At 39.5% G+C, this 24,870-nt stretch overlaps 4 protein-coding genes across 5 annotated transcripts in view; 3 read left to right on the plus strand and 1 right to left on the minus strand.

Annotated features, from left to right (window-relative positions):
* Positions 1 to 4,205, plus strand: part of LOC105382046 (probable 2-oxoglutarate dehydrogenase E1 component DHKTD1 homolog, mitochondrial) — a 44,058-nt gene extending 39,853 nt beyond the window's left edge. The window contains exon 20 of the mRNA XM_048621597.1: positions 3,989 to 4,205. Coding sequence (XP_048477554.1) covers positions 3,989 to 4,099 — 111 coding nt within the window. The 3' untranslated portion in view covers positions 4,100 to 4,205. The remainder of the gene's footprint in view (positions 1 to 3,988) is intronic.
* A 293-nt stretch (positions 4,206 to 4,498) lies between these two features.
* On the plus strand, positions 4,499 to 5,103 carry LOC105382077 (small lysine-rich protein 1). Its single transcript, XM_011551901.3, has one exon. The coding sequence runs from the start codon at positions 4,499 to 4,501 to the stop codon at positions 4,757 to 4,759; it is 261 nt and encodes an 86-aa protein (XP_011550203.2). The 3' UTR covers positions 4,760 to 5,103.
* A 227-nt stretch (positions 5,104 to 5,330) lies between these two features.
* On the plus strand, positions 5,331 to 9,977 carry LOC105382074 (heat shock protein 68). The gene is made up of 7 exons (XM_038119641.2): positions 5,331 to 5,455; positions 5,851 to 6,030; positions 7,471 to 8,352; positions 8,555 to 8,824; positions 8,923 to 9,024; positions 9,164 to 9,391; positions 9,738 to 9,977. The coding sequence occupies exons 2-7, from the start codon at positions 5,863 to 5,865 to the stop codon at positions 9,960 to 9,962; spliced, it is 1,875 nt and encodes a 624-aa protein (XP_037975569.2). The 5' UTR covers positions 5,331 to 5,455; positions 5,851 to 5,862; the 3' UTR covers positions 9,963 to 9,977.
* Positions 9,978 to 11,117: 1,140 nt separating this feature from the next.
* Positions 11,118 to 23,467, minus strand: LOC105382047 (transmembrane protein 135). Of its 2 annotated transcripts, none has more exons than XM_048621737.1 (9): positions 23,136 to 23,467; positions 21,109 to 21,239; positions 20,712 to 20,838; positions 19,793 to 19,944; positions 16,184 to 16,295; positions 15,581 to 15,733; positions 14,993 to 15,133; positions 14,396 to 14,562; positions 11,118 to 11,563 (listed from the first exon to the last, which is right to left on the minus strand). In XM_048621737.1, exons 1-9 carry the CDS (start codon positions 23,310 to 23,312, stop codon positions 11,512 to 11,514), a joined length of 1,212 nt encoding a protein of 403 aa, XP_048477694.1. In that variant the 5' UTR covers positions 23,313 to 23,467; the 3' UTR covers positions 11,118 to 11,511. The 2 variants fall into 2 exon arrangements, with proteins under 2 accessions (XP_048477694.1, XP_048477695.1); XM_048621738.1 differs by lacking the exon at positions 23,136 to 23,467 and adding an exon at positions 21,737 to 22,118 and having other exon boundaries at positions 11,126 to 11,563.
* Positions 23,468 to 24,870: the final 1,403 nt, after the last annotated feature.

The following is a 24,870-nucleotide window of genomic DNA, read 5'->3' on the forward strand; positions in this document are numbered from 1 at the left end:
GCATCCTAGTGAATTGATAGTGTCCGGAAGTGCTTCCGTTTGTGATTACGGAGAATCCAGTTTTGTCAGCATCTTGAGGGTCCATAGCTATCTGATGGAACCCACTCGCGAGATCCAAGGTGCTAAAATATTTGGAATGACCCAACTGATCGAGAATGTCATTAATAAGTGGAAGCGGATAAACTTCTGATACAGTGACGTCATTCAATTTTCTATAGTCTATGACAACTCTCCATTTTCGTTTTCCAGAGGCGTCTAACTTTTTGGGCACTACCCAGACTGGGGCACTCCATGGTGAATTTGAAGGGATGATAATATTCTGGTCAAGCATCTTTTGAATCTGCTTGCCAACTTCCTCCTTATGGCACTCGGGGAAGCGATAGGATTTGACGTGAATGGGAGGTGAATCACCCGTATTTATAGAATGTTTTATAGCAGAAGTATACGATAAGGGTTCACCTTCCAAATAAAATATATCTGTAAATTCAGAACAGCAATTTAATAATGCTTTCTTTTCTTGTTCGTTTAAATGAGAAGTTCGTATATTATTGAGAACTTGTTGAGATCGACTGGAGTTAGAAAGTGTAATTTTATTTATTGATTCGGAAGTGGATTCAGCATCTTCCAAATTGAAATCGATTGGGGTTAAATGAACTCGGTAGTCTATGATTTTGACATCAGATTCTGTAGTATTTAAAATAGAAACATTAACTCGTTTATTAGATTTTAATGTTGCTAAGCAATTAGAAACATAGACTCCTTCAGAAACAGTGTGATCCACGATAAGCGCTACCTTGCAGTTTGATAGCTCCGACTCGTCATTCGATACGGCGCATTCAACAATGGCTATAGATCGAGAAGGTATTATGTACACGGGTTGAGTGAAATGAATGGGCAAAGAATAACCTTGTATGAGAAGAGTGTTAGTTGAATATTGAACATCTGCATCTAATGACTGCAATAGATCGTTGCCTATTATGCCATCACAGTCCAGGTTGATGTCACTCAGGACAGCGTGAAACTTGTAATCAAATGATAATGTAGTATTATTTGAAAATGGGTGCTCGATGTGTAATTGTAATGAGCCTAAAGTTTCGCTGTAATTTTCAGAGCTATTTATCCCTTTTATATGGATAACGCTGCCATCAATCGGTGGCGGTTTTTGTAGGCGTGCATGTTTTACGAGAGAGACATTTGCACCCGTATCTATTAAGAAACAAAGTTTCTCGTCAGTGTGAGTTGTTTTTAGATATACATGTGGTAGTGATATCTTTTTATTTAATGAATTAATTTGATAGCACGGTTTTTCACCATTTTTGTCATTAACCGTGTAGTTTTGCGATGTAGTAGGTATAGAAGAACTCAGCTGTTGTGGCTGAGATGAATTTGAGTTATAACGACTCAACTTCTCTGGTTGAGATGTATTGGATGTAGTATGACTCAGCTGCGGGGACTGAGATGAGTTTATATTTGTAGGACTCAGCATCTTTGACTGAGATGTATTTGGCATAGAATGACTCAGTATCTTCTGCTGAGATGTAAGAGATGTGGTAGGACTCAGTTGCGGGGACTGAGATGTGTTTGAGTTTGCATGACTCAGCATTTTTGGCTGGGATGTAAGAAATTTAGTAGGACTCAGTTGCGGGGACTGAGATGTGTTTGAGTTTGCATGACTCAGCATCTTTGGCTGAGATATAAGAAATTTAGTAGGACTCAGTTGCGGGGACTGAGATGTGTTTGAGTTAGTGTGACTCAGCATATTTGGCTGAGATGAGTTTGAGTTAGTAGGACTCAGCATCTTTGGCTGAGATGAAGATAGGATTGAGTCAGTGGATTTCGAAGGGTTAGTAATTTTTGTGCCATTTTGGGTTTGAGATTCCAGCAGACACGAAACCGAAATCTTTTTTAGTTTAAATTATTATCGTTTGACCCAGATACATTATTGGCGTCGCAAAAGTTGATTGAACTTGAATTTACACGAGGCGGGTTATGATCACGTTGCGCATAGTTTGTGTTTTCGCGTCGTTGCATGTTATATTTCCGTTTGCGACATTCGTCGATGGTATGACCCATGTTTTTGCAATATCGGCATGACTTTATAATATTATTAGAATTAAAATTGGTATTTTGATTTACTGGAATATTCCTTGATGATGACGGCGACGGCGCGTTTATATGAAATGACCTGTGACCTTGATTGTTTTTAACTCGGTAACATTCAGAGTTGTTATGACCCTTTTTATGACAGATGGTACATTCTTTTGCGGATTTAAATGAAATTTTACTCAAGTTATGAAGTTTCTCTTCTTCCAGGGCATGCGTGATCGCTTCGCTAAGATTTTTCGGGTTACGGCATCTAACAATAAAAGCAATGTTGGAATTTATACCTAACATAAATGCATTTAGGGCAACTCTTTCCGTGGTTGCTATTCTTCCTTTCAACTCAGACTTGTCTTCACAAGTAAATTGGGTTTCAGCCTGTAAACGGGTTAGACATGACTCAAATCTAAGTACATATTGGGAAATTGATTCTGATGGATGCTGCTTACAAGTCTGAACATCGATTAAGAGATGAGATTCATGTTTTCTTTCGCCAAAAGTACTTTTAAGAAAAGTTTTTAATTCACTCCACTCTTCAAAAGATTTAAGGGAGCATGCAACTTGAGCTTTTCCTTCTAATTGTGATATAATAAATTTAAAAAGAAAAGTTTGTTGTTCTTGAGAAGCAAGAGATATGGCATTTTCGCAATTAGTAAGAAAGGCTGGGAGTGTGGCTGTATCACCATTGTAAGGCTTTATGAATTTGGTGAGGACATTGAGGGTAATTTTATCAGTCATTTTTGGGTAACAATCGGATAATTGAGATTTATCAGATTCAGTGGATTCGTATTCGGAATCTGTTTGCTCTTCAGATTTGGTCTTAATCTGAAACTCTGACTTAATGCTCTTCATAAGCTATATAAATGAACACAGAGAATAAAATTATTAAAGTAAACAGTAAGATACAGTGGAATTGGAAAGTAAGAATCAGAGGGATCAGAGGAACTAGAATAATTGAGTTCCGCGAGTTGGAGTTGTGAACACTTATTTGAAACACTGCACTTGATTTAGAGGCCTTTAGATTCACTTTAAAATTTGGGAATAGATATTGATAAGATCACTCACAGACCGAAGACCAGCAGGACACGAAGCATGGCTCTGGAACAATGGGCGAGACCGTGAGACCCAGGAGGTCTATGACGACTCACTCACGTGGAGAGTGACCCCGTAGTACAGTGATGACTCGAAGATGTTCGGCGCGTGACGCGGGCTCCGGCTATACAGCGGAGACTGACCGTCGATCAGGAGAACAGCTGATGATGAAGCGAAGGTGGTGCGGGCTCGCGCAGGGCGGAGACTGACCGTCGACCGGAGTATGGGAACAGTGCGGCAGGTGCGGGCTCACGCTACTTGAGCGGAGACTGATCGTCGACCCAGGAGACCAAAGGGCTGCAGGCGGCTCGTTTAAGATCCTCTACTATACGAATATAGTTCTTCCAGAGGATCCCACTTCTGACACCACTGTTGTGCGGCGTGCAGCGGGAGTCTCTTCAGTGAAAATTCCTTTTGTAACTTCACCAGTTTATTTATGAATTTCACTTAACACTATTCACAATAATTAGCTTTAGCTTCAACACCGACGACGCGCGACTCGGAACTAAATTTAAAACGTGACCTAAGTATGTACTTAGTTATTAAAATTGCGAAATGATTGAATGCGCGTAATGCGGTGTTTGCATTTTACTGTGCGGACATAACAGTACGTTAGCAGAAATAAGCTCTCTTTCCAATATTTCTTACGAGCGACACTGGGTCAACTTAACTTCGACAGTCATAATGTTCGATAAACGTTAATTCGACTGAACAATTGTGCGAATACTCTGTCTACCACCAGTGACTCTAGTTACCTAATATTTAAGTAAATGATATACTACTTATTATTTTTCAGATAATATACTCCGGGCGGGCGGAGTCTGCGGCGCCGGCGGTGGGCACCGGGTTCCTGCACCGGAAGGAAGTGGAACACATCGTGAAGGACCCCCTGTATAACCTCAAGTGATCATCCTGTACATGTACATTGTACAATACCTAATTTTGTTAATTAATTTAAATCGTGATACTATATTATGCATTTTTAATTTATTAAATTATGTTTTTGCAAGTAATGGTTTGTTGGTGATTACGAATACGTAGGTAATACTTTTGTTACTTTCTTTTTATAGTAGGTATTATGTAAATGAGTAGAATTTGGATGAACTCATATCAAAAATATGTAAACTGTTAAAATGCTATGTTCACGATTGTTTAATCGATGCTGTAACTAAGCAGCATACTCTATAAGACTGTCACTAAGGTTACCAACAAAAACAGAAGGCATATGCATAATTGTGCACAGCACAACCTATAACTGATACTACGGTGACCAACAAAAACACTTATACGCGTATGTGTGCTAAAAATGGCTGGCAAAGGCAAAGGCAAGAAAAAGGAGAAAAAGGAAAAAGATGATGGGGACAAGAAGAAGGGTAAAAAAGGGGGCGGAGGCGGAGGAGGGGGGAAGAAGAAAGGGAAGTCTAAAGGAAGGTGCAATGTGGACATGCTCACAGAAGCAGCAATGGATAATGTGTACTACGCGTGTCATAATGTGCAAGAATTGTTGCAGGCCAGAGGGTTCCACCCCCCGGACTTCAATAAGAAGAAGAAGAAGGGCAAGCGATAAGATTTAAACACGTTACTTTCAATTATAAAGCCATTTTGTTCGGTTATAATATTATTAACAAGTTAGGATATAAACATTTTCTCTCTCTTTGTCTATATGCTATCTTTTCATAACTGAATAAATACTTTGCAAACTCGCACCGCGTAATAAAAGCCGTGAAGTGTTCAAGAAAACAAAAGTTTTATTCGCAATTAATTATTTTCGCAAAAGTTTACTAAAGAGGCGAGCTAAGAGGTTTGTGAGGAAATACTGCTGGCTGTTTTTAATTTTGAGGAAATCTGGGCGGCGCTGACACTGACTTGTCATAAACATGGATGATGGATAACAGCTGTTATATGGCCTATACCATAAATGATACCTATGACTAGAATAAAACGTAGTGTTCTTTTCTCTATGGACTAGAATATTATTCTGTCATGGGGTAGTAACAAAATGTAAGTTTTTTCTATTTATTTAAGTAATATTTACAGTTTTAATAACGAGATTCAACTTGTATTGCATGATATTATACTATTAGCTAAAGCTTATGTGTTCGTACTTAATACATTATTATGTTACAGGAAACTTTATTTAATAATACGAAAATATAACCAAAACCGGAGTCCTAAATTTCAAATCACAGAAATCTTATAACAACCCACCAACCAACCACAGCAGCCACAGGTTGCTGCAATGTTTCAGCAATAAACTTTTCAGGTAAAAGACTTTCAAGTGTTTATAAATTTGCCGGCGCATTTCCTCTAAAAGTTTTCATATTAAATATTAATTAATGAGCCGTCTCCAGCAGTGTACGCCTTCCTTCCCCTAGCCCTTTACGGAGAAGCAGCTAGTACGGTGCGTGGTGTGTGTAAATCTGGGTTAAATCTGTGGAACCAGCGTTCCACAGATTTAACCCAGATTTACACACCCAGATTTACCCACAAAGACATTTAGAGAGAGGTAGCCTTTTACAGGTCACATCATGACATCATGGTTGCGAGGAAACAGTGGAATAAACCTGCACACGATTGGCGTACACAAAAGGACCTTATATACCCAACAGTACCCACTAGAGGGGTAATGATGAAGACTCATCGTCTTTGTAATTCCAGCTATCACACACAATGTCGCGGGCAGTGGGCATAGACCTGGGCACGACGTACTCCTGCGTCGGCGTCTTCAGCGCAGGGCGGGCGGAGATCATCGCCAACGAGCAGGGCAACCGGACCACGCCATCGTACGTCGCCTTCACTGACACTGAGAGGCTGGTGGGCGACGCTGCTAAGAACCAGGTAGGTTACTATACTTATATAGTCTTGGTACTTACCTATATTGTGAATCTTACCTATATGATATACTTACCTAAAACGGCGATACGGCTCGCGACCTACGTGAGTACAAATGTAGGTACAGAGGGTGGCACGTTCGGGAGTCACCTCTGACTACCCTTTTTCGGAGATTACAGTCGTGAACTTTTTTCACCAATTTATATGTAAATGATATAAATTGGTGAAAAAAGTTAAAGTGTAGGCGAAACTTTAGAGGTGATAAAAAAACATAATTATAAACATTAAAAAGATGAAAATAAGCCCCAATGTTAATAAAGTATCGCAGGCGGGGACCAGGAGAGGGTTCACCATTTAGCTGAATGTTACTTAGGTACTTTGTGTGGCGGTCAAGTTGGTCCCCGCCTGCGATACTTTCCATTAACATTGGGGCTTGTTTTCATCTTTTTAATGTGTAGTCGGGTTTTTTTGTTAGTTTTTAATTATGTTTTTTTATTTGTAACTTTTTAGTTATTTTTATTTTATGAAATTTTATGTCAGTAGTCGGGTTTTATTTTATGAACATTTTTTATTTCAATAATTTTGGTTTTGTCATTTAAATACCTACAATATGCATATTTTTGTAATGTGCTTCACAAGCCCTTTCATTTGATACCCTACACGGCATAGTTGGAAAAATATTTTTTTTCGATCATCACTTTATGGCTTCTAGAGGGCGCTATATACATTATAATGTAACGTCGCATAGCCTATAACCATCGCGCAATCAATACGCTTCTAACGATACCTCATACATCAATATCTATCAAGCCGTTTAGGCTACAGGAGGGAACAAAGAAACAGACATACATACATACATACAATCGAAAAACATTACCCTCCTCCTTCGGCAGTCGGGTAAAAAGAGAAATAGAGTAAATTTATACCTACTAAAGCTCCAAGTTCAACACGTAGGTACCTGCCTAAAATAAATCATTGGCAATAAGTAGGGCTAATATAAATCTCGATAAACAAAGAGTTTAAAATAATAAATATACGGCACCATCCCAATTGTATTCAAAGATAACTGAATTTTTCCGATCCTTTTGTTTTAAAAGCTCGAACATAATTATTTTGCGGTGTGTGTCCAAATAATTACTGTAGGTATGTGGGTCACATCACATTGCCTACAGTTAAATTATTTTAACGTCCAGCTTATTCATGTATCAAATGAATAAACTGGAATGGAGGGGTTGAATGCGACGTTTTCCCATTCATTTAATTTATACACACAATATAACAAACATAGTTACACAACACAATTACCATTACTCACTCACGCTTTGTGTGGTTAGTATAATTTTACTGTATTACTACACTGCCTCAAACTTTGGTCTGTAAACAAAATAATACCTGTAAAGTCCAGCGCTTTAGTTTACTAACCACTACACCTCTGATGATTTTCAGGCTGCAATTAACCCTAGAAACACAGTATTTGATGCGAAACGCCTCATAGGCCGACGATTTGACGATACTAAAGTGCAACAAGACATAAAAAACTGGCCGTTCCGGGTAATATCTGAGGGCGGGAAACCCAAAATCTCCGTCCAGTACAAAAAGGAAACGAAAACATTCTCGCCGGAAGAAATTTCCTCTATGGTCCTTTCGAAAATGAAAGAAATAGCCGAGGTGTATTTAGGAGGGACGGTGAAGGATGCAGTTATAACCGTGCCCGCGTACTTCAACGATTCTCAGCGTCAAGCGACCAAGGACGCGGGCGCCATCGCGGCCCTCAACGTGCTCCGTATCATCAACGAGCCCACGGCCGCCGCGCTCGCCTACGGCCTCGACAAAAACCTCACCGGAGAAAAGAACGTCTTAATCTTCGACCTCGGAGGAGGAACCTTCGATGTATCAATATTACAGATTGCCGAAGGATCCCTGTTTGAAGTGAAGTCTACCTCGGGCGATACTCATTTGGGCGGAGAAGACTTTGATGGCAGAATGGTGGATTTTTTCGCTACAGAATTCGAGAGAAAGTATAAAAGGAATTTAAAAGAGAATCCTAAGGCACTGAGGCGGTTAAGAACAGCTTGTGAGCGTGCGAAGAGGACGTTGTCGTCTAGTACTGAAGCCAGTCTAGAGGTGGATGCTTTGCACGATGGCATCGACTTCTACTCTAAGTTGTCGCGAGCTCGCTTCGAGGAACTATGCGCTGACTTGTTCCGACAGACCATTGGCCCTGTGGAAAGAGCCTTGAGTGATGCCAAAATGAACATAAGAGACATAAACGACGTAGTCATGGTGGGTGGATCCACGCGGATCCCGAAAATACAGCGACTTCTTCAGGTAATCCTCATTCATTATCAACTATTTTAAACTGAGTTAACTATATTGCCATCAATCCCAATGCCCCTCTCTCTACTCTGACCAAGATAGTCACGCTACTTTAGGTAGGGGTGTATTCGTACTGTATTGCATACCTACCTACTATACCAACATACCTACCTACTAAATTAATAATTACAAGTACTTATCAAATTTATTACAGGATTTCTTCAACGGCAAAACCCTAAACCTGTCCATCAATCCTGACGAAGCGGTGGCCTACGGGGCGGCGGTGCAAGCGGCCATCCTCACCGGTTCCAAAGACGAGAGAATCCAAGATGTCCTCCTAGTTGATGTCACTCCACTGTCTCTGGGGATCGAGACTGCTGGAGGAGTCATGACCAAACTGGTGGATAGGAACTCCACTATACCGACGGCTCAGAGGAAGATATTCAGCACGTATAGCGATAATCAACCAGCTGTCACAATACAGGTAAACACATATGTACCTCGTAACTCCGTTGAAAAGTCTGATTTAGGTAGGTACCTGGTTATTGCGCTATGTTTACGTGTGTGTTATTCGATTCCTAGGTGTACGAAGGAGAAAGAGCAATGACAAAGGACAACAATCTTCTGGGCACATTCAATCTGTCTGGTATTCCACCAGCACCCAGAGGAGTTCCACAAATTGAAGTAAGTACTTTGACTGAATGGGATTATGTTTTGTAATGTATAATGTAATAACTATAAACCTTTTCAGGGGCGCATACCTACCCTAGCAAAAAGCGTCACTCCCCGTAAATCCAATCCCTGAAGACACTTTGACTTCCAGGTAACTTTTGACGTGGACGCCAACGGTATCCTCAACGTGAGCGCTCAAGACCGGAGCACGGGGCGCTCGGAGCACATCACCATATCCAACGACAAGGGCCGGCTCAGCAAGCAGGATATTGAGCGGATGTTGGCTGATGCTGAGCGGTTCAGGGCGGAAGATGAGGCGGCCAGGCAGAGGGTCGAAGTTAGAAATACGCTGGAGACCTATGTTTATGGGTGTATGCAGGTGTGTTATTTGATGCGTTGAATGCATGTTTGTACGTTGCTTATTTACTTGTAAGTATCGCCGTTTGTAGAAGACAATCAAACACACTGAAAACGCATCTACTTACGTGCGTTCATGCGTGCATAGGTACAATTCAAAACTATATTAATTGAATCGCTTTATGTAGTTGTAGGTAGTTATACAGATTTTATGTAAGTAGGTACCTAGGTACATCATTCTCGTACTTTACGAGTATACCTAGATTGAGAGAGCTGTGAAATAGAAATTAGTTCTGAAGTTTTACTGTCTTATCATGTTCTTCACCTATTTTCATTGAATTTGTTTTAACATATAATCTTACCCACAGGCAGCAGAAAACGCCGGCGACCGTCTAACAGAAGCAGAGAAGACTGCCGTGCTGACTGAATGCCGTGACCAAGTGCAGTGGCTGGACCAGAACCCCACGGCTGATAGGGGCGCGCTTGAGGGGCGGCTGCAGCAGGCCCAGACCGTCTGTCAGAGTGTTATGATGAAGCTACATGGGGTAGCCGGACCCGGCAGTGGCAGCCCTAGGGTTCAGGAGGTGGATTGAGAGTGAAACCCTGGTGGTGAAACGTTATGCTTTTATATGTTCAGCAGTATATGCCATATTATTATACTGCCATACTAACATATATTTTCATTGCCAGTTAATCCTTATGTAACATTCCAAGGTTCCTTATTAAACAAATTACTACAGTAATGTATTCCTTTTAATTAGTACTGACGACGACCGACGAACTTAGGCAGGTCGCCGGTAGTGGCTGGATGAGGACGACCGAGTATTGTGGCGCTCCTTGGGAGAAGCCTATGTCCAGCAGTGGATGATTATTGGCTGATGATGATGATGAATTAGTAGGGATTTCGAATATTAAATTTATAAATAAGCAAAAAGGCATATATCGTAAAGAATCATTTATTATAAAAAATATTATAAGACTTATAATAATTATAACAATATTTCCGTTTCAATCATAATATATTAATTTACTGTGTGGTTAGTAGGATTTTGGTTAGTTACTTACATACCAATATCTTTTTATACCATCACTCATCTAGGGATATGAAGCTTAGAGAGTTTTACATTGTTACTCTTAAGTTTCACAATACAATTTTTCACTACATCCCAAGGCAACTTTATCATAAGAATGATTAGAACGATTTCTAACATTTTCTTTCATAGATCTACTAAAGAGTCCTACTTATTTTGTACTACGCCAATTTCTGTTTTATACTACAAACCACTGGTATTCTATTACATAACAGTAAAAGTATTAAAACTGGAATAGTATAGAATTATAAGATTAACTTGGAAGATTCAACTTACATTTGGCATACTACCATTCAAATGAAATACCGTTAGAGGTAGATTAGTAGACATTTTGTTGATTTACCAAAGCTTATAATTAAGTGGGTCTTCTAATTGCATCTATTACATTACTATAAAATGAAGCTAGACTTAATAATATTTTTAATTAATTACTTATTACTCACACATAATTCAAAGCACTTGTTTTGTATTTTCGTTTGACTAAATATATTTCTTATATTATTTTGGAATAGTTAAAGTGTATGCACCATTTGTTATGTTTATCATACAGAGATCTATAATTATGGATTATTGTTTGCTTGTGCGATGATTTTCATTCAATAATAATAAGACTCGTAGTTATGGAGTGATCAAATAGCGCATCGCAATGACGTCCTGTCATAGATATGATGCTATGTTATAAGGCGGTGTTTACAAAAATATTGGAGCAACACTGTAATCTAATCTACCCATTGCCTATACCATAACTTATCTGTTCTTAACTATTCGTAACGGATATCGCATTTTATTAATTTTAAAAACCTGCACTAAATAAATAATTAAATTGTTCAAAAAATAATTGGTGAAGATATTAACTGAAATATAACTTATCCCCTTTTTAAACATATAGGTATCTTCCAACAAAACCCTGTACCATGATAATGATATGCTAAAATAATAATCACAGATTTGCACTTAAATAAGGAAGTCACTTACGATTACCACTGCAGATAATAATCATTATTTTAAGAAAACTACTATTAATTATTGCACTTATCTAGTTGACACCCGCTCAGACGCATCGCAGCACCTTTTGGATGAAAGCTGCTTGGACTTCGTCAGCTCTGAAACCAAAACAAAATGTGGAATTATTTACTGAACCGACGGGAAGTTTGTTTGCTTTTCAGGTTTTTAGAAAATGACTTCACGGCTTTACAAGTTTTAAAAATAACGTTTAGGTATATTGGTTTCTGAAATTTGTAAAACAGTTTAAAATTTATTGCCCCACCTCGCCCAACTTCCTTCTAGCAAGAGTCACCTTATGTGCAAAAACCCTTATTTACAGGACATATGCCTAGTTTCACCATAGTCTGTTAGATCATTAACACCCCTGTTACAGTGCGACAAACTTATCTGTTCCGGTGAGAGCGAACTAAATTGATCCATATCTCATTATTTACTAATGAATTATATATTGATATTGATTAGATGGGTTTATTGAAACTACAAGAGCGAATTACCACTACTGGCAAACTTAAAACCTTATAGAATGAAGAAATATTACACATTTACGTGAGCTGTCACCGGAACAGATAAGTTTGTGGCACTGTACATTGTAATGTCATCAATTATACGTCATATCCATATTAAATTCTTGACAGATGTGTCAAATGTCAACAACTAATCCCTTATTAATTATTAAAACTGGGGCTTAGGTACTTCGCTTGTCGCCATCCACCACTTAAAAGCGTCGTATTTATGGCAATTCGCGATATAGTGACGTTTATCTAAGTCGATACCGGACCCGTACAGATAAACCCTTCTAATCCGAGTGTGGGAGCAATTTTTGTTCCTAATTGACTCTCTTGAACTTCACACTCGAATAGCCCTCATTTCATTGACACATTGCATTGTAGGTTTTCGGCACTCACTTGGCCTGCGTGACGGTGTGCATCAGGTTGACGATGTACTTGGGGCACGCGTCCTCGTGCATGACGCGCGCGTGGAACAGCAGCCCCTGGCACGCGCAGTACAGCAGCTCCACTAGAGGCAGGCGAGGGGGGATCGCGCAAGACAAGTACAGCCGGCTGAGTGGCGGTCGCTGAGTAGCATCTACACTGACGACACTCATGATTCTGTCGCCGCTGCACGGGTCCGTTATCTATACACTATAACGCGATTCGCCATAAATATGACGGTTCCGATTTGGTATCCGCTACATGGGTCCTGTATCAAAGATGACAAATGTTACTATATCGCGATTCGCCATAAATATGACTATCGGTTTAGTTTGCTGTTACACGGGTCCGGTATCGACGTAGATAAACTAGTTTAATACGTCATCCACCACTCACAGCGTCATATTTATGGCGAATCGCGATATAGTAAGTCTACGGCACCCACTTGGCCTGCGTGACGGTGTGCATCAGGTTGACGATGTACTTGGGGCACGCGTCCTCGTGCATGACGCGCGCGTGGAACAGCAGCCCCTGGCACGCGCAGTACAGCAGCTCCACTAGAGGCAGGCGAGGGGGGATCGCGCAAGACAAGTACAGCTGGCTGAGTGGCGGTCGCTGAGTAGCATCTACACTGACGACACTCATGATTCTGTCGCCGCTGCACGGGTCCGTTATCTATACACTATAACGCGATTCGCCATAAATATGACGGTTCCGATTTGGTATCCGCTACATGGGTCCTGTATCAAAGATGACAAATGTTACTATATCGCGATTCGCCATAAATATGACTATCGGTTTAGTTTGCTGTTACACGGGTCCGGTATCGACGTAGATAAACTAGTTTAATACGTCATCCACCACTCACAGCGTCATATTTATGGCGAATCGCGATATAGTAAGTCTACGGCACCCACTTGGCCTGCGTGACGGTGTGCATCAGGTTGACGATGTACTTGGGGCACGCGTCCTCGTGCATGACGCGCGCGTGGAACAGCAGCCCCTGGCACGCGCAGTACAGCAGCTCCACTAGAGGCAGGCGAGGGGGGATCGCGCAAGACAAGTACAGCCAGCTGAGTGGCGGTCGCTGAGTAGCATCTACATTGACGACACTCATGGTCCAGTCGCCGCTGCACGGGTCTGGTATCTACGATGATAAATTTTACTATATCGCGATTCGCCATAAATATGACGCTTTCGGTTTAGTTGGCGCTGCACGAGTCATTCATCAACTTACTATATCGCGATTCGCCATAAATATAGCGCTTTCGGTTCAGTGCGCCGCTACACGGGTCCGGTATCGACGTAGATAAACTAGTTTCATACGTCATCCACCACTCACAGCGTTGTATTTATGGCGAATCGCGATACAGCAAGTCTATGGCACTCACTTGGCCTGCGTGACGGTGTGCATCAGGTTGACGATGTACTTGGGGCACGCGTCCTCGTGCATGACGCGCGCGTGGAACAGCAGCCCCTGGCACGCGTAGTACAGCAGCTCCACTAGAGGCAGGCGAGGGGGGATCGCGCAAGACAAGTACAGCCGGCTGAGTGGCGGTCGCTGAGTAGCGTCTACATTGACGACACTCGTGGTCCAGGCGCCGCTGCACGGGTCCAGTATCTACCCACTATATCGCGATTCGCTATAAATATGACGCTTCCGGATCGATTCGCCGCTGCACGAGTCAGGTATCAACCTACTATATCGCGATTCGCCATAAATAAAGCGCTTTGGGTTCAATACGCCGCTGCACGGTTCCGTTATCTACACACTATATCGCGATTCGACATAAATATGACGCTTCCGGTTCGGTATCTGCTACACGGGTCCAGTATCAACGATGATAAATGTTACTAGGTATATCGCGATTCGCCATAAATACGGTGCTTTCTTTGGTTCGCCGATATCGACGTAGATAAACTAGTTTAATGCGCGTTCCATCGTTGACAGCGTCGTATTTACGGCGAATCGCGATATAGCAAGTCTATGGCACTCACTTGGCCTGCGTGACGGTGTGCATCAGGTTGACGATGTACTTGGGGCACGCGTCCTCGTGCATGACGCGCGCGTGGAACAGCAGCCCCTGGCACGCGCAGTACAGCAGCTCCACTAGAGGCAGGCGAGGGGGGATCACTCCTCGGGCGTACAGCCAGCTGAAGAGGATCTGTGGAGGGAATGGTTGTGCTTGTTATGATTTATAAAATATATAATTATGATACACTCGCGAGCAATGAAAAAGTTCCAGTGACATATTGCCGTTCCATATGTCTCTGGAACTTTTTCATTTTTTCATTGCTCGTGGTTGTAATAAGTAGAGTGTAGAGCTTGCATGGGGACGGCTAAGGGTTGAGTTTTGTAGATTTTCATGCGAAACTTGCCACTCGGTCGATTCCAAGGAGCGCAACAAAACTGTGTTTGGCCTTTACCAACAATGACTCATATATGCACATGAGACCCTTTTATATTGGGAAGATGCGCGGGAGGAATCGCCATTGGCTCGCTCAGTGCCGCCCGTTATGTAACCGCCATTTCGTTCTTCTTTCATGATCATCGTACCTACGTAAAGTTAATTAAAGAACAAGCTAATTGCTCACCTGCAGCGTGGAAGTGAAGGGCGCCAGTGCAATGGGCGTAGAGGGAGAGAACCGGAAAGCAGTGCCGGCCAGGAAGCCCGCCGGCAGCGCGTATAGTGCACTGTCTTTGCCGTGCGCACGGCAAAGTAGGCATACTACTAGCTGGAAGGAGATTAATGTGAGATTATGGGTCGTGTTGTGGGGTATAAGTTTAAAAATGTTGAGGTTATTGGACAGGGTGTTTTTAATAGGGTGCGGATTTCTTAATGTCTGATTGCACGCCATACTTCCGCGTCCTACGCGCGTATTCCACGTACAACAATAAATACTTGTTTAAAAAGAAACCTGCACGATATTAAAACCCATAAGAGGTGTAAGTAGTATTGATCCGTGGTTCTAAACTCGTTGTTGCGATGTTGGAGGTAAATTACTTATATGCGTCAAGTGTATTGTATTTCATGCATTACGATAAATACCTACAACATATTATAGGGCATGTTAGGTATGTGGACGATGAACAAACCTTTGTTACATTTACAAAATAATATTTCTCTCTTTTGTTTGTAGGGACACAAACCTGCATTCAGATCACACAAAACACCAACTCACCCTATAAATCCCGATGTACCCTCCGAAGAACAGTCCCAGCTTCAAGTGCGACAGGCGCATCGCCTTCATTGCCTTGACCGGCGTCAGAATACGCGGCAGGATAGTACGTAATGTCGTCATCACCACGCCCACTCCAAACAGCTTGCCTGCTCCCTGAAATAAGATGTTTTGAGAGGGTTATGTACTGATGATTAAGGTATCCTATTTGGGAGTCTACCTAAGCATGGACGGAAGTACTAATCAGTTACAATGCAGCCAAACACAGCACCGCATGTAACACATTAACTTGAGGTTTTTTGGGCGCCTTCCCAGCCACTGGACTTACGACCTTATAAAGATAATGGTAGTGGCTGAATGACAATGGCCTTAGACAGACTATTGTGGCGCTCTTTGGGAGAGGCCTATATCCAGCAGTGGACGATTACGAACTATAAAGTCCAGTTGGTGATGAAGTTCGCATAATAATTATACTTTTTGACCCATCATCACGATCTTCTTGGTCATATCCGCCGCTGAACCGATAATTATTGGCGTAAACCAGCTCTCCATTAGTGGCCACGCACAAGTCACCGAAGCGTGGGACGTCCTCTATGATATATTTACCTTCAAGATGTACTGCGCGCAAGGCCCGGAGTGCGGGCAGGCGGCGCTGCGCCCCTCGAAGCCTTGCACTGGCTCGCCGACTTCTTTGCAGACACGGGGCGGAGAGAAGAACCTGGAATTGAGGTTATTCTTTATCAATAGGGAATATGCATAATTTTTTTTAATACTTTTATTGGATAGTTTTACATCACTTTATTATAGTAAAAAAAATTCAACGCCAAAATAAGTAATTTAAGGTATTTTAAAGAAAGTTAAAAAATTACAACCATCACGACCACTTTGAAATTCCCGTCAGGATGGCGGGCTGGTGTGACGTCATAATCTTTTAATTTCACAGCTCAGAATAATGAGTCCCGTCAGTCTGCATCTCTGCATAGATTTTTTACCTAATCAAGTAATCACAGAGTACTTTTGTATTTTCAACAAACCATTGTTGTCATGGTAACAAACGAAAAAGGAAGTGTATAAAGTGTGATCAGTGGCTGTTTTGTAATGGTAATAAAGTGTGACCAGTGGCTGTTTTCTAATGGGAGCTCGTAAATAGCTACTAGTAGCTCTTTTGAAATGGGAGCGCGCAAACCAGAGGACCTTTGCACACAATATTACGCTATTATGGCAATATGAATATATGTAAAGTAATATTTGTATTGTATTGTATGTAAGTACTTACTGTAACTTTGGGTTTCAGTACGAGAGGCTAGGGTTAGTGGGTCATTCTATTCTATTATCTGTGGGGATGTAAAAACCTGCACCTGGCTCTCTTGAATGGAACCATTGTGCATATCTCAAAGGTCTAAACCCCCTTCCTAAGCTTGGACCATTTCCCACCACGCTGGTCCACTGCGGATTGGTGGGTTCACATATCTAAATGTGTATAAATATTGAGGTTTCCTCACGATGTTTTCTTTCACATGCTACATGATTATCCCCGAATTTAATTCTAGAAAAATAATAACGTATAACATACATATTATCTTTTATTTATAATAAAAACTTTTCCGTAGCTGGCCACAGTTTACTCGTTCATGCTGCGTAATAAATTTAATGTGTCCAGTTCTTCTGATTACGAGAATTCTTCTATAACTTAATTTAGAAAATAATAACAACTTTTGAAATATACTAACGACTGCCATTATAACCTAAAAGTAGAAAGAGCAACTTGTGTCATGTTCATGTCATAATACTTACAATACAAATTTAATTCTACTGTGTTGCAATATGGAGCATATTTGAAGTGGCTCGTTGACTAGCGAATGGCTGTTTACGCCTCATTACAATAGAACAACTAGTGGCAGCCCATACACTACCAACAAAAAATATAAAAAGTCCTAAACTTTGCAAACAAACAAGCATATCAAACAAGAAGTGGAGAGGTTATAGGAGGCTAGGATCTATTGGAAGAATTTTTATGTGATCCATCGTATCTGATCACAACGAGCATCACAAACACTCGGTGACATTAACATTTCTTTGTTTACACTTGACATTTATTTAACTTCCGCCGTAAACGCAAAGAAGTTATTATTCTGAGATTGATATATAAAGAATTTTGACGTCACATCCGCCCTAAGAAAATGGGTGACGTTTCTCTGAAGTTAGAATTTACCGAAGTTTTTTTGTACTTTTCAACTTCATTTACTTGCTCAAAAATAAATTATAATCAAAAATATTGATGGAGGCGTAGTTATGAAATATCAAAGTTTATTATAAATAATATTTGGCCTTTATTTGAACCTCTTGCATATTCCCTATTGGTTGTCTACATGATTTTATACCATAGCTCAATTACTACTGTGCATAAGAGATTATAATGTTCTATATCTCTCATAACTCAGGACTTAAATAGTCTAATCATGGTATTCAGCTTCATAAATGCTTCGAAGTCTTGTCTGCGAATTTTACTCCTGAGTACTTCTTATAAATTAAGAAGTACGGGTCGTCGTATAGCTTCACGGTCGTCCCTGAGAGCTAGGTATTATCTAGGTAAGGCATTTTCTAACCATCGTAAATTTCGCAATTAAATATTATATTCTATGATATTTAATTACTTAGCTAGAATTGCATTGTTTTCATGTATAACCGTCTAGTTTATAAGGAAAATTACTGTTAACCTTAGTATTTACGTTGCAAGGTTATATATGTAACCACCTATTTAAATTGCATTCATAGCAGTTAGATAGCATAGTTTTGCTACCGTAATAAAAACTCTCAGGATTGTACTAATGTGTAAGTCTCTTGCGGGGTAGGCAGATATGTATCTTCGGCAAAACTTTCAGTATAATACTAATACCTAATAATATCCACAGCTATGTTCCTCCCTAATAACGTAATAATTTTACTGTTTTTTTATAGTTCAAATTGTTTCTATACCTGCTTTGTGTGGACTCGTGGACTTTGCCACCGAACTGATAGCAACCATTATCTTTATCTCAGTTGCTATAAAAAATAGAGCAACAGTCAAAATGAGAAATCCAGTTCTCTTACGTTTTACATTTGTATCAAAACAAAGATTTCTTATAAGTAAATAAACTTTCTACTATGATGCTCAAAGCTATAGTTTGCTAATCTTCATAACTAGTATCAAAATCAAGGTCAACCTTCAGAAAATTTTAACTGTATGAACCGATAACTAATATCGTATTTATAAGTTCTATTGACGGTCTCGTTGAGAGAGGCCAAGTTTTTATTTTCTATCATAATAACTCTCTCTCTCTCTCTCAGCCTTCTGTAGTCCACTGTTGGACATAGGCCTCTACTAACGATCGCCACCCCGAACGGTCACCCGCCATCTGCATCCAGTGGCTTCCCGCTACCTTCCGCAGATCATCAGACCAACGGGTTGGGGGGCGACCGACACGCCGTTTGCCGACACGGGGTCTCCACTCCAGAACCTTTGTACTCCAGCGGTCGTCGGCTCTGCGGGCTACGTGGCCAGCCCATTGCCACTTCAGCGTGCTAATCCTTTTGGCTATGTCGGTAACTTTAGTTCTCCTGCGGATTTCTTCATGAACTGCATAAATTGCGAATCCTATCTCGCAGGGACACGCCTAACATAGCCCTTTCCATAGCACGCTGAGCAACTCTGAGCTTGTGGATAAGCCCTTTGGTGAAGCACCACGTCTCGGCTCCGTAAGTCATCACTGGCAACACGCACTGATTGAAAACTTTTGTTTTCAGACACTGAGGTATGTTTTCAGTGGAGATGTATCGTAATTTCCCGAACGCTGCCCATCCGAGTTGGATTCTACGAGCTACCTCTTTATCGAAGTTGGATTTACCTAATCGGATCACTTGTCCTAGGTAGGGATACTGATCGACAACTTCGATGGTGACACCTCCTACAGTTACGGGCGATGATGAAACATGTTCGTTCGACATGACCTTTGTCTTGTCATAATAACTATGAACTGCAAATTATACATTAGAAAGTGGTAATAAATAGCATTTTTGAAATTCTCCTCGCTGTTAGATTATGATGCTGATCAGTCAGTTCCATACTTTTGCCGAAATAAGCACTCACTTTCTTTCTGTATACATCCTTACATAACATTTACGAGTATCGCCGTTTTTTTATGAGTCCAATGTGCATTTAAACCGTCTAATATTTACCAGAATATCGGCGTCCGCTTGGGGTTCTCCTTCTCCTTCCGCATGAGGTAGAAGAAGCTGGCGCTGCCGAGCATGAAGAGGAGCGTCTCCCGCCCGGCCGAGCGCCGCAACCAGCCCTTCATCTCGAGCGTGCGGAGCCAGTATTCGAATACCTGGGTAATGGGGTTAGTTATAAGGTTCAATTCACGTTATTTGACGGTGCAGGTGGTTTTGAGATAATTTATTGGGTTATCATGATGAATGTTAAGTTGTAGAGTTGACGCAGCCTTTAGAATGCAGTCTCTCATCTAGAGTAAGTATGGATGGATGGATCAATGTTTTTAGGTACTCTAACATAGGAAATCAAGTTTTTTTTAAATTAAATTTGGCATGTAGTGAGGTGATATCGTTGATTAACACATAGGGTACTTTTTATAACTACCAGAATTCCCACATGGGAAAGGTGAAGCCAAGCTTATGGGATAAGCTAGTATTCCATAAAATACAGCACTGCAAGAGGTAAATGTCTCATCAATGAATTTCGTCTCATTTTGGTGTGTGTATGCAAAAATGAACTACATATTCAAATTGTATTCAAATAGGAATGCAAATAATACGTAACGGGCATTCACCTTAGTTAACGTCAATCCGTAAATTTAAATACAGCTGTTGCAAATTAAAATAACTTTTTGTTGTAAAGTATCTTTATGAAAAGTTAATCTTTTAACTTCTGTTCTGCACAATATTAGTATTCCAATAAAAAGCGCCAAGGAAAAGGGTTGTTATTCATTAGTACATTTAATTCACATGGATAGGTTTATAGGATATGTTTTAAAAAGGATGAACAGCGTGTCAAGTTTTCTTGAACAAAAATACATACAGTAAAACCGCTGTGTGAATAAAATGAAATATTATATAATAATGTTAAAAGTAATCTCACCAAATTAACAAACAGGTTGACAACGAGTATCCTCCGGTGCGGCGGCTCGAAGTACACGGCCAGCCCGCTGATGGTGCACGGCAGCAGCACCGTGTTGTAATACGTGAACTTGCTGAAGAATAGCTTCCTGGAAATGATTTTTTACACTACAACTGATGTGTTAAGAGTCATGTTATCCTTTATTATTTTTGATTCAGAATAACTTCCTACACATTTAATATGTACAGACAAATTTTAATCAATCCAAAGAGGGCTGAAATTTTATGTGTATCTCTAATTTGTGTCTGACTATGGCAATGGTAATTAAGCTGATCTAAAGTAGATTATGGGACTGCATTCAAATATAATTCCAGTTTTGTTTTACAAAAATTGGTGTAACCAGAGCAGGATGACAAACCTGAATATACAGTTGAGGGTGACAAATGCGCTGCCCACCGTCAGTCCAAATATCCCCGACTTTATGTACAGTTTGAATTGCTGTATCATGTCTTCCTTGCTGAGTTTCTTCCCTCTCATCAATATTTGAATCTGAAATTATTGATCTGATTCAGTGACTTGTAATCATTCATTTACTAAATTACCATATAAGAATCCTAAAAACAGATTTTGGGAACATAATATAAACCAACTTTAGATGTTTTCTTTTCTCTTTACTGAAAACTACAGTTTAGAGGCACTAATGGATTTGATTTACTTACATGAAAATAAAGTTATATGGTTTACATTAAGGTTGTTCTATACATATTCATCAATTTAAAGTTGTGAAAAGTTGACTGCTTTAAGGGTCATGCTGTGACTCTATTCTAGGTCACAAAAAAATAGTAAGGTACTTAACTTAAATAAGTAGTTAAGTGTATTAATTTTTTATTTCAATAATTTAAGATATTTAAATAAATATGAAGTTATTTAAGAATGTATGTCATACTCATGTTAGTATATTTATTTGAGATAGAGATTTGAGAGTTACAAACATAATTTTACACACCTACTTTAAAGTGAAAGTAAATAAAAAACAGCACACTCACAAGGTAGACCATGGCATAAAACTTATAGCTTCCCTTTATGTTACTTAATAACATCGTTACTGTAGCATCCCCGCATTTGTAGGTCCATGGGTGGATTAGTTCGTGGCACTTACTATCACTACAGGCCTTTTCAAACCAATATTTACTAGCCTCAACCATTGTTGTGATGAAGTGAAAAAGTCAAAATAATATTGAAGAGTACTAGTTTTAGCACCGACCGAGTCAAAAACACACAAAAGGACAGTGAGAAAAATATCGCATCAAAAATAAGAACAAAGTTGGGTCACTTGACTAGTCCACATTAAACATTGCCATTGTACGAAAACGAAATAAAATTATGAAAATCAACACCAAACCAAATCATTATCAAAATCACGGATTTTTGACAGAACATGGATGATGATGATGGGGAGAGATGTGACAGTGACAGTTCATGTTAACAGATTATATTCCAGATGAAAATGATTATTCTAAGACAAAATAGGTAATGCTAAACCAGTGAGTATGCGAATATGCCTAAAACTGATTTGTTATTTTTTATTGAGTTTGTGTTTCCGAATTATATTGATCCCTTTAGGAGCAATATTTATATTATATAATTATTGAAAAAGATATATGAATCATCAAATTAATGTGCATAGTTAGAAATCTAAAATAGTTTTCATTTCTAAAATGAAGTTGCTTAAGTTCATTAAATAAATAATAGCTGTTTCCGCAGAATCGCTAGTGACGGCCGTTTCTGGCGGTACCTTCGTCAACTTCTACATTCCAGGTGCCAGGGATTAGGAGGTTGGTAGTTATTTGGAAAAACGCTTTCAAACAGAAGTTAGTTCTGCGTAGGCTAGTGCTGCTAGTGCTGGCGGTGCTAGTTCTGCGTAGGTATATAGCGCCTTAATTAAAAAAATATCGAAAGTAGTTAACAACTTTCACTATGGGATGCACGGTTTTTAACATAACGAACTATGTTATATCTAGCATATTTTTAGGCGTTAAATTGATCAGTTACGATATTATTGAAACCCACAAGTTACTACTCTTTTTACCAGGCTACATAATGCAGTCCTTATCGTATCCTTATTCCAAATTCTAATAAGGTACCATAACTATACAAACATTTTGATATATTTTTTGTACAGTGACTGTTTTACATTAGCAATTTGGTTTGGTATTTGTACCACTATCAAAAAAGTAATAATTTTTTTTTCGTTATCTTGACCGCGCTCTGAAATTATGGTATATTATTGATTATGTTTTATTGAAACTAGAGAAAAAATGTATTGCTAAATTATACCTACGCAGTTGCAATATCGAGCGGTATTTAAAAAAATCTTAATGAAATGATAATGACGCCTAGCATCCTGTATATATTTTTGGTTTGAATAAGTAGGTAGGTACTTACAAAAAATAGACTGTGTATTGGCGCAAAAAATGTATAAGAGCCTTTAACACAGTGCGTCAACATATCCAATGATGCAGTTAGACAGCTATCACACCATGGGTGAATAAGTTGGTTGCATGGCAGAAGTCCCACTGTAGCCGTTGCAGAGTCGGTCATAAATTTGCTAATTTCAACCATTTTAAGGGTTTCTAGTGAATTTCACTTTATGTCTTTTAAGCAAACACTTTTTTTATTGAAGCACTCACTCTTCCTAATTTACCTATTAAACTTAAGTAACTTAGAAAACGTATTTTTAAATCTAAAAAGAAAAGGTTGGCCGAAAGTGTAAGTACCGAAGCACGACTTTTACCCTGTAAGCCAAATGTAAAACTTGATTGTTATTTTGGAATTAATTCCGATTGTTTCCATATTACCGACGTCGGCAGTCCATAATTAACCATTCACCTTTTGTAGGATTCTCTATTTAAAATGTATATTTATGCAAATTTATTTCCCGATGATGTACTTACCTACCTACTTATAAAACGTGTAAGTATTGTATTCATGAAAGTTAAACGTAAAAAAACATCTAACAATCTCGTCGTCAGCAACTTGGTATACGAGAGAACACGGTGTTAAGGGTTGTGTTATTTGATCGATTCTTACCATGATGGGCATCCGTGTCGTAGGAAAACGGAAACAGGAGCACCTATAAATTTTAACTAACACATTATAATATTAGTAGGTACATTAAATGTAGTTTTAATTAATTCCATGTTTTTTTCTGTAGTTCATATAAATAGTTATTGGGTAGGTAAGAACTTAGTTTCTAAAGGTCACCGCACATAATAATATGTGCAGTTATATTATTACCGTAACGTGAAGGGATCGCCCAATAATCATCCCTTATTTACCTGTACTTCAATCCTATCCTACTTATATTATAAAAGGGGAAAGTTTGTGAATATGTGTGCGTTTGTGTTTGTGTGTATATTTGCTACTTCTTCACGTTAAAACGGCTGCGCCAATTTTAATGAAATTTGATGTGAAGTTAGCAGACACCCTGGACTAACACATAGGCTACTTTAAGTTTTCCGTGGGAATTCCATGTTGAAAAGTACTATGTGTTCATCCAGGGTATCAGCTAACTTCATACTAAATTTCATCAATATCGGTTCAGCCGTTTTGATGTGAAGAGGTATCAAACACACAAATCACAAATACTCACTAATTTTCGCATTTATAGTACCTACCTATAAGTAGGAAGTAGGATAAATATATCTAAAATAATTAATTTGTAATATCTCTGCGAAATAACAGTTTGATAATGATACCTTAACCCGTTTCTAAGAAAAAACTGTGGTGGCAGACAGACAGACAGACAGACGGACGAACAACAAAGGGATCCTATAAGGATTCCTTTTGATGTACGGAACCCGAAAAAAACGCATGACCTCTAGAAAATCTTATTGTTCCACGTGCCGAACACATTTATGAAATAACATTTTAATCATTATTATCATCATCAGCCCATAAACAAGTAATTCTGGATGGACATAACTAATTAAACTTTTAAAAATTGATAATATTTATTTAGATGACAACTCTAAGATCCATACTTGAAAAAATAATTAACTCTCACATAAGTACTAGTATTCGCTTTGTCATCATCACAAGCCTGGCTAGTTTTAATTTCACCGCAAAAAAAAACACTTAATATTAAAAAAAGCATTTTCAGTGCGTCCTGTTTATAGCA

The sequence above is a fragment of the Plutella xylostella genome, chromosome 6, assembly GCF_932276165.1.
Source record: "Plutella xylostella chromosome 6, ilPluXylo3.1, whole genome shotgun sequence".
NCBI lineage: Eukaryota > Metazoa > Arthropoda > Insecta > Lepidoptera > Plutellidae > Plutella > Plutella xylostella.